Raw genomic sequence first — 10,443 nt, forward strand, 5'->3', positions numbered from 1 at the left:
AACTGCCATTGGCATTCTCATCTCCGCCAGGGCAGCAGCCAATTCAGCCTGGACACATTTTCACACTGCCTACCAGTGCACGTGGCTTTCACTGCAGGAGAGGGGACAACATGCCTAATGCCACCAAGGGAAGGGCACAGTGGTGTGAACGGCTATGACCAAAGTTCCTGGACTCACCAGGCCCAGGAGTAGAACTGTGGCAGGCCATGTGGGAGTCCAGCACCCCAACCACCAGGCCACCTGCAGGCCCCTCTTGCCTGACGTTCACAAACAAGATGGCAGCACTCGGACCTGCCGAAGGTTGATAAGTATGTCAGATTTCTGTATTCAAATTACTGAAATCAAAGGTTGGGCAGTGTGTCAGATTTCTGTATTCAAATTACTGAAATCTCCTCTCTTGGAGTTCTGATCCCCAGAGTCCTGATTAATAAATATTTTTTCCACCAGTGAAAAGTAGAAAATTTCCTAAGTGAGATGTTTCATTTCTAGAGACAAAGGTACCTGGGATGGGGTGGGGCAGTTTGCTGCCTCTGGTCTCTGGAAGTCACTGGCTTCTAACTAAAGGGAACCTGGTTGAGGAATTCCTGCCGACTCCACTGGAAGGGAAAGATAATTAGGGTCCCCCGGCTAAAAAACAAACGGTGCAAGGGTATCCAACCGAGAAGGAACTCAAAAAGCTTTTCTAACAGGGAAAATTGTTTCTTTAATCATTTTTATTTAACTTTATTATATTATTATTATTTTTTTAAATTTGACAAGACAGAGAGAGAGAGTGAGAAAGTAAGCCACCAGGTCCAGGACGCCAACTGTGGTTGGCCATGTGGGAGTCCAGCACCTTTAACCACCATACCACCTGCCAGCCCCAGGGGAAATTTTTTTAATGCCTCTTTAATCCTGTAAGAAACACAGAACAGCCTGGGTCCTCCAACTTCACTAACTCCTCCAACACCATCGAACCACAGCAGACACACGAAGTGGAAGGGCGTACTTACCGTCCCGTGGGAGATGGTCAGAAAGCCGTTTTTAACGGAACATTTCCTCTTTTGCCACACTTTCCGGATCCTTATGGTAAATGGGGAGAGAAGAGTTTAGACCCTGTGACCCCGGAGGACCACAGGCGCCGGGCAGCCCGGCAGCCCCGCAGCCGCGCCCCCCCACCCGTCGCTCTTCTTGTAGAGGCTGCCGCTCCGCTCGGTCCCGTGCTCCTTGTTCCCCTGAGGCTGGTGCAAGCTGTAAGCCGTGCTTTGGCGAAGCTGGGAGTCCTGAAAAATGGCCAAGAGTTTCTTTTGAATTCTGTCTGGGTCCCAGGTTTTGGAACAGCAGCACGAAAAGAAAACTCATGCTTAATTTTTAAGTAAGAGAAATTTATTTTCTTACCACATTAAAAAAAAAAAAAAAAAAGACATTAAATTCAATCCAGGAACTCATCAATACCACTGATCAGGCTGGAGAAGGAAATGGCAAAGCCCAGATTCACAGACTGGCTGGAAGAATGAGCCACTTGAAAGGGAGAAGGTTTTATCTCAAGGGGCGCCTGAAATCTCTGACAATGGCAAGAAGCTCCCGGGCCCAAAGCTGCCCTCGCGAAGGCAGGAGAGGTGAGGGCCTGGACGAGGCCAGGGCTTTTGAGCAAAACGAGTGCACGATGCTCTGCCTCTTATTAAGACAGTTACTTAGGCTCTACATGAAGTCCTTCTTGGACAACAGGGAAACATACCAGTGAGGACAGCAGGGACTGAGCAGCCCACACTGAAGATGCCTGGTCCGTAACACGCACTACGGTCCCTTCAACCTCACGTAAGGAGACAAGGCACGGAGCTGACTGCTCCGCCCCCTGGCCAGCAGAGCCTTAACTGCAGCGTCTACCCACGTGATCAGCTGAGCCTTGTTAGGGTCCGCCACGCTGGGCAACTGCAGCTCAACGCTTCCTAGGGCAAGAACAGCCAGGCACCCCAGAGCCTCCGTCTGTGCTCGCCTGGTGCTTAACGAGGACGTCAGCCTCCTGAGCTGGGAGTGGAAGGGGCTACCCAGGCCAGCACGGAAATCCTCGCACAGCTACAGGACACGGGGGAGGGAACAACAGAGCTCACAGGTCGGCTCAGACGGCGGAATGGTAGATCCCACACGACTAACCCTGTGGTTCGAGTCCCAGACCCAGCAGCTTGAAAAACACATCAGAGGGACCAGCAGGTGGCATGTGGTTCGGGTGCTGGATTCTCACACGACCAACTGCGGTTCGAGTTCCAGATCTGGCAGCTTGCTTTCTCATTTTCCCTCTCTCTCTCTGGTCAAATTAAAATAATAATAATAATAAAATTAAATAAATAATTCTTTTAAAATGTACACAAGAAGTCTGGGCATGTGTGCCCAATATCCCAAGAGATTAGAGAAGTATGGTCATTCCCCCTGGGATGCTTTCTCACTTTCTCTCTCTTGCTCTGTGTCTCTCTCTGGTGAGTGCACGTGCCCTATAGCAAATTTTTAAAAAAGAGTTCACAGGGGACCAGCAGTTAGCGTAATGGCTATGTCACTGGACTCCCATGTGGTTGAGCGTAGTTCACATCCCAGACCCGGTGGCTTAAAACTCACGCCGGGCGTGTGTGCGTGCGTGCCCAGGGACCCAAGAGGAGAATGGAGGAGAAGGGATTGTGGCGTGGCCATCCCCCCGGGGGGCGATTTCTCACTTTCTGTCTCTCTGTCTCTCTGTCTGTCTGGTGAGCACACGCGCCCTATGGCAAAAAAAAAAAGAGTCTGGAGGTCAAGCAGGTGAGGGCTGAGATCCGCCTGTGTCTGTCTACTGGGAATTCCCAATGCACTTCACGTTGTAATAGAAAACGCAGAAACAATGAAATCAAGTGATGTGCTCAAAGCGCAGAGCTCCTTAAAGCACAGGCGGAGAGGGGGCTGGGACCCTGCTCCCATCTTATCAACGCCCCAGCAGAGACCGGACCGAGGGCCAGCCCGCCTTTACCACTGAGCCGCGGACCGTGCTTGGGAAAGGGAGTCATGCTCCAACAATGAAGAACCGATGTGTGAAAATCAGTGACCCAAACTGAGGGCCAGGATGTTCTAGAACTGATGGGCCCAACGGAACAGCCCACAGGAAGAGAGCTGGGAGAAGCGGGCTCTGACAATGGGGCGGAGACTGGCACCGTAAATGGGTCCCGTTCAGGGGAAAGGAGGCACTCACAGAAGGCATGAGGGTGGAGTGGCCCCACAGCATCACACAGGGAAGCAGGGACAATTCTGGGGCTGGGACAAAGTGGCCGGGTGGGAAGAGGGCTGGGAGCGATCAGGGTGCAGACCTGAGCTGAAAGCAATGGCGAACCACTTGGATTCTTGACAGTTCGGAAAAAAGAGTTCTGAAGCACAAAAATCCTTAATTTTGATAAAGTCCAATTGGTCTGCTGTTCCGTCATTTGTACTTTAGAAGTCATGTCTAAGAAACTATTGCCTAGGGGTCAGTGTGGTGTGGTGGTTAAAACACTGGACGCCCACATGGATAACTGCAGTTTGAGTCCCAGATGCAGTAGCTTGAAAATCATGCCAGATGTGTGTGTGTGTGTGTGTGTGTGTGTGTGTGTGTATGTGTGCACACGTGCGCATGTGCATGCAGGAAAGGAGACAGGGGCAAAAGCGACTGTGGCTCGGCTGCCCCCCTGGAGTGTGGGTTCCCACTTTCCCTCTCACTGTGCCTCTTTGGAGAGTATGTATGCTCTAAGACAAAACCCGAGGGGGGAAAGGAACTACTGCCTACGCCAGGGACACAAAGATTCAGACCCAGGCATCACTCTCTAGAGTTTCATAGTTTGGGACCAGCAGTTACCGTAATGGCTATGTCGCTGGATTCCCATGTAGTCGACCGCGGTTTGTGTCCCGGACCCGGTGGCTTAAAACTAACGCCGGGCACATGTGCGTGCGTGCCCAAGATCCCGAGAGGAGAAGGGACTGCAGCGCGGCCATCCCCCTTGGGGGGTGGTTTCTCGCTTTCTGTCTCTCTGTCTGTCTGGTGAGCGCACGCACCCTATAGCAGAAACCTCTCCAAAAAAAAAAAGTTTCATAGTTTTAGCTCTCACGGTGCGGTCTTCTATTTTTTGGTTATGGTGTGAGGTAGGGGCCCCGCCTCATCATTCTGTGTGGCTACCCGTCGTCCCAATACCGTTTGCTGAGAAGACCATTCTTCCCATTGTCTTGGCACCCTGTTGAAAACCCATCGGCCATGAACGTCAGGGTTTGTTTCTGTGCTCTCGATCCTACGAAGTAACCTGTCTGTCCTTATGCCAATTCCATGGTCTTGCTCATCACAGCTTTGGTGTTAAGCTTTGACATCTGGCAGTGACAGTCTTCTAACTCTGTTCTTTCTCCAGACTGTTCTGGCCACCCTGAGTCCCTTGCACTTCCATATGAATTTCGGCATTGGCTTGTCAATTTTTGCAGAAAGCAGCTGGGGGGTTGACAGAGGTTGCCCTGAAGCTGTGGCTCAATCCAGGCAGCACTGTTACGCTGCAATTCCCAGCTTATGAATATGCATGTCTGGCCTTGGCTTCTTAAACCCTGCAATCTGAAGGACAGCTGGAAAAAAAAAAAGCCCACTTCACCTGATCTTCAATACCGTGCCAAGGCACAGTCCATTACTGGACCAATAACACACCCCAAAGTGGGAGAAATGGACACTTTTTCCACAGGGGCCAGGCAGACGGGAAAATCACTGTCGTTTGGGTCCTTAGACCCCTGAGACCACCTAGAGCTGCATCCCCCCTCAAGAAGCACAAGTCTGGGTTCTCAACATTGAATGGCCGAAAGCCTGCATGTCACCGCTTGGGTGCAGTCGGGGACTCTGCAACTGCAGCAGGGGCAGCACCCCACCCAGAGGTCCCCCAACATGGGCGTGTGTGGGATGTGGAAGGCGGGAGGAGGCAGGCTGACACAGAGAAAGCGCACACGTCCACTGCTGGGGTTCTCACGCCGTAGAAGGAACCTTCTAAGAAAATCAAACACTACGGTGCCTTCAGAGGCGCTGGCTGCATATTTCTGAAGCTTTTTAAGAAATCTGCTAGAGGGCACGTGCGCTTGCTGGAGAGAGAAAGACAGAAGGAAAGTGAGAAAGCAAGCCCGCAGAAAGGTCACGCCGCAATCCCCTCTCCCGTTCTCCTGGGGTTTGGGCACGCACATGCGCCTAGTGTATCTTTCAAGCTGCCAGGCCCAGGCCTCGAACCACACAGCTGACCCGGCTGCTCTCACCACCACGCCGCCAGCTGGCCCTATCTTTTTTATAAGTTTGAACATTTTCTTTTTTTTTTTTTTTTTAATTATTTTATTTAACTTTATTTATTCGTTTATTTCAATTTGACCAGAGAGGGACAGAGTGAAAGAAAGAGAAAGTGAGGAAGCAAGTTGCCAGGTCTGGGACTCGAACTGTAGCCGGTCATGTGGAAATCCAGTGCCTCCAACCACCACGCCACCTGCTGGCCCCAAGTTTGAAGATTTTCACAATAAAGTAACAGAAACATCAAACAGCAGGATCCTCTCCGTGGAGGGCGGGTTAGGAACGTCTGGTGACTCCAGAGGTACGAGGAGCACTGAGACCTTGATGTCCTACTCTCCAGACAAAGGATGTCAGCGGGCAGCCAAGAAGAGCAGCCCAGAGCCACCACTGGGGACGCACACTGGCTGCTTGTTCCAGTGGTGCATGGCTGGGACCCCGGAGGGAGAGGAGCAGCGACTCCCATCACCACCCAGCAGCCTCGCTGGGGCGTGTGGCCGAACCCGAGGAGCTGGGTGATGCAGTCGGAGTTCGAACGTCTGCACACTGACCAACGCTGGCCTGACGCCTTCGGGTTTCTGTCACAGAACAGAAGTGACCCTAGGGAACGCGCCCACACAACGACCAGCCCAAGTGTTCCATTCCTGTACCCGGGGGCACACAGGCAAGACTCCAATGATGAAGGTAATGTTAAAACATAAAATTTAATTTCCAATTGTTTTTCAGTTGCAACTATGTTCAGAGACTGTCCACTTTATGAACATCACCACCAGAAAGCACCGCAGAGAGCGGGAGAAGCAAACGCAGCAGGACTGGGAGAGGGCGAGTGTGGGCTAGGCAGGGGGCCAGCTGAGAAGGCTCACCTGGCCCTGCTCTGCAAGCTGGAGCAGAGGGGCTGGCCAACCAAACCACGTAAAAGGCTCTGCGTGATGCTGGTGGGTTACCCTTTCCCTCCAGGCTGTACCAGGCAGCTCTTAGACAGCGGCCAGTTTTCCCACCTCCGAACTCGGCGCCCAAAGCAGGCCTGGCCTCTGCACTCTGCCCAGGGGCTCCTTGGACCTGGCAGCTGTACTTGAGTTTTGCCCCCAGGTTCAGTCAGTCCTCCTCCTCACCCAGCCAGGTGCCCGGAGAGGGGCTTCCCTGCAGGGCACCCGGCTCCCAGGGCTTGCTCCGCCTCTTCCAATCAGCGAGGCTAGGCGCTAGTTCCTCTGGGGCTAGTTCCTCTGGGTCATCTTTCTTTTCTTTCTTGCCTTTTATCTTTTTTCCGACAGGAGTGAGGTCATCACTCTGCGGGGAACCCCTAGAGCTACACCTGGCCTCACCTGCCAAGCTCAGACTGCTGGGCCACTTTTCCCAGAGCCTCCTCACTGAGCGCTGGACAGAGGGCTCCGAGGCAGGAGGGCAACCTCAGGCCACTCTCGGCCTGGCTGGACAAAGGCATCTGGGTGTTTAAGACACAGCCAACAATTTCAAAAGGCATACGCTGGGATTGCAATGAGCCTTTCAAACACTGCATGCTCTGTGAACTCAGACGCACGGGGTGGGGTGAGCAGAGGCAGCTCCCCAGTGGGTGGCTCTGGGTGGAACCGAGGAGGATGTGTAGAAGTCAGACATGCAGGGGAGGGGAGGGAGCTGCTCCGTCAACCACAGCCGTGTCAACCGTAAGTGTGGGACACTTGCTTTCACTAACACTCATGCACGCACACTCACAAGCCTTTAATACAATCTACTACAATGGAACAGTTAAGATGAAAGATGCTACTAGTCATTAACATATACAAAGAAGAAACATTTGTTTTTAAACTTCATGAAAAAAGCATGCAAACATTTTCAATTTATGAAAATACTGGTCTACTTACTCTCCTAGACTTCGGTCACAAAAGGCAAATGCATTTGGGAGAAAAACAACAACATTCAGTTATAGTACAAGAACTCAAACAGAGCACCCGGAACTGCCAACAGTGAGCTTTACAATCTACTGGATACGTGTCTAAACACACTGCTCTACCACAAGGGCTGCGTAAATCTCCAACGTACCCTAACATGGCCTCCCAGGTGTACTTTTACTGAGCCTAGGAAGTCACCAACAATCCTGCTGGGTATGAGCCACGGAGAAGCCAGTGTACACAGGGATGACGCAGGGGAAACTGATGATTTCTGCCCAGCAGGCCCTGCAGGAAAGGCCAACCCCTCATGTGACAGCTCCACCTCAGGGCTCAGAGACCCGGATTGCCTCCTGTCATGTGCCTTTGCCCAGAGAGACAGAGTCCTCACGCATCAGGGCAGGGCAACACGGAAGCCCAAGTGCAGAAGGAATGGCACAAGGGACAAGGCACAATGTGGGCTATGTGACAGCCACCGAGGGCTACCCATCTCAAAACTGATGGAGCAAAATAGTTCACACTGCCATCAGGGCTGTTCCTGCAGCGACGGTTTCCCCCCAAAAAACTTGTTTTTAAAGAGAGATTCTGCTATAGGCGTGTGTGCTTGCCGGAGAGACAGAAAGCGAGAACTCACCCCCGGGGGGATGGCCACGCCACAATCCCTTCTCCTCCATTCTCCTCTCGGGATCTTGGGCACGCACACAAGCACCCAGCGTGAGTTTTAAGCTGCTGGGTCTGGGTCTCGATCGTGGTCGACCATGTGGAAGTCCAGCACCGTCGCCATTGCTCATCTGCTGGCCTATGAAACTACATTTAAAGAACAAACTACACGTCTCAGCGCTGCCTGTCACGGCCCGGAGCGGACGGGGAGCTCCTGGAACACGATTCACAGCCCTGAGAGCCCCGGACGCTGAGACGCTGGGGCGCAGGAGCAATCTTCCAAAATTCAATGCCCTCACCTCTTTCTGTTCGACCTGCAACGCTGACTTCAAAATGTCTCGAAGTTGAATCAACTGCCTTCTCTCTTCATCCTGGGCCTGCTTGATCTTGAAAAACAAAACAAAGCAAAACAGAGAAAAGGAAGACACAGTGAGTGGACTGCCAGGGCTCCAGGGACGTTTCCACACATGTGGGAGGAGTCCTCCCTCACTGGGTAAACCTTCCCTCCAACCGCGACAGAGGATGGGGTGCAACGCCAGACTCCACGTGACATGCCAGCCCGGGCACCCAGCACACAGGACGAGGTGACACAGGATGGGGCTCAAGGCCATACTCCATGTGACGTGCCGGCCCGGGCACCCAGCATGCAGGACGAGGTGACACGGAGGCAACACCTGACTTCCAACGTTAACGCACAGAAACGGTTCCCTTCTGACAGGGATGGAAGCGGCTCACCGTGTGGAGGTCTGTGGAAAGTGTTTCGATGGAAGGTTTGAGACTCTCCACTGCTTTCAGTCCATCCTGGAAAAAACTAGGGGGGGGACAAACAAAGAAACGGATTATTTTATCTTGTTGGAGAAAACATCCTTGAAGGAAAGTGACTGGAGACATTATGGGACTTCCGGGAAAGATGGCGTAACCAGACCCTTAAAATACCAGGCAAACTAGGAGTAAAATCGCACTGAAAATCAGGAGTGACCAGAGAAGGACAGAATAAGCCCGAATATCTGTGGCTTTTCTTGACTCGTATCCAAGGAGACCTAAACCCTCAGTCTATTATGGGAAGTGGGAGTCTACTGACCAATGGCTGCCAACATTATGCGTCAGGGGTCCTGAGTACCCAAACGTTAGGGGCAGGGACCGGAAAAGCCGCGGGTGCGAACAAAGGCAAGACCCCAAATGGCAGTCCTCAACGGCTGAGCAGAAAAGAGAAGATGCAGGAAAAACAGCCCTGCTGCGTCCCCATGACGCATGGGGAACTTGGGATCAAGTATCAAAAGAATCTTTTTTTCTTTACAGTTCAGAACTCAACACTATGAGGCCACGTATAACAAGCGATTCAAGAAATACGGCAGAAGCCGGACACGGTTTTCTCCAGCAACAGTAGCTGGTTTGGCACTGCCTCAGAAGCGTGTGGGTGTCACCCTTCAGAGAGGAACGAAGACCACTTCTCACTGAGCTTAGAAGAAGTGCAAAACCTGTCCCAAGGCCCATCCAGCTCAATCCGCAGCGTCCACCCCGCCGTCCACACGCCTTCAGACACTGGCTTTCTCTAGTCCCCAGGAGCCCATCGGTTCCCTGGGCCTCAGGCCCTTGGTGCACACCGTTTCTTCTCCCTAAAGGCTTCTCCCCACCTGCCCTCTGTCGCCCAGCTGGTCCCCATTCATTTTTTAAGTTTTAAGTTAAATTTCATCTGGCTCGTGAGGCTTTTCCCAAACCCCCCATTTTAAAATAGACCTCTTAGTTACAGTTTCTTAGAACATTTTGAATTCCGCTTCCAAACCACCATGGCAATTATGAATTTCCTAGTGCGATTATGTACATCGCGGTTCTCCCATTAGCTCAGAAATTCTAGGTGGGAAGGGCCAGGCACCCACGAAGGCCGGTGCATGTCAGGTCCAGACATCTGTGGAAGGAGTGAAAGAACGAGGCAAAGTAGGAGAGCTGCCGGCTGCTGTCCGTGCATCGGCTACTGAGGAGGCCGGTTCCAGGAGGGACCTGGGCTTCACATGCGTAGTGAGGTCTACTTCCCTGCCGCTCTGCAGTGGCCCTGTGGGACTTGTGCATACCGAGCACGTCACACACAGAAGGGCCGTGAATGCGATGCGGCAGATCTGAGGCGGCCTTCATCCCAAGGGGGCAGGAAGGGAAAACACACACAGGATGTGGGTTACAAACCACTGCTCGCCATTAGGAACCCCAGAGGCTGCGTCACTAGAATGTTCTGACCTTAACCTTCACATATACACGTAATTCCTTACATTCTTGTTCCTGTGCTTTTCCTGGTTTTTTTTTTTTTTCCTTTTCTGAATACAGAATATGTTTCTGGCTTGGCCACTGTGTCAGTGTCACACTGACCTAGCCACGTGTCTGTTGCCACAGCTAGGACAGAGGCTGGGGCTCCCACGGCCCTGCGCCTTCCGCTCCCACACGGTGGCTGCCCTGTAGCAGATGCTGCTTCTACATTGAAAGGAAATTTGGGACCCAGAGCTGTGGGAACGAGGAACTCAGCGTCTCCCTTTCGTCAGGAACTGACGTGGCTCTTACATCTTATTCATGCTTTTTCTTCGAGGGTTTCCTTAATCACTTCAAATTCTCGTGAAATAGGGAGGAGAGAGAAGGGGCAGACGACAGGGA

The 10,443-nt window shown here is 52.3% G+C and overlaps 1 protein-coding gene across 1 annotated transcript in view; it reads right to left on the reverse strand.

The window, feature by feature from the left end:
- ASAP2 (ArfGAP with SH3 domain, ankyrin repeat and PH domain 2) overlaps nt 1–10,443 on the reverse strand; it is a gene marked incomplete in the record, with an annotated part of 153,549 nt that overhangs the window by 53,524 nt on the left and 89,582 nt on the right. The window contains 4 exon segments of the mRNA XM_014589777.2: nt 993–1,062; nt 1,159–1,262; nt 8,106–8,192; nt 8,542–8,617. Of these exon segments, the coding sequence (XP_014445263.1) occupies nt 993–1,062; nt 1,159–1,262; nt 8,106–8,192; nt 8,542–8,617 (337 nt within the window).

This window comes from Tupaia chinensis, unplaced genomic scaffold (assembly GCF_000334495.1).
Source record: "Tupaia chinensis unplaced genomic scaffold, TupChi_1.0 Scaffold000045_1, whole genome shotgun sequence".
Taxonomy (NCBI): Eukaryota; Metazoa; Chordata; class Mammalia; order Scandentia; family Tupaiidae; genus Tupaia; species Tupaia belangeri.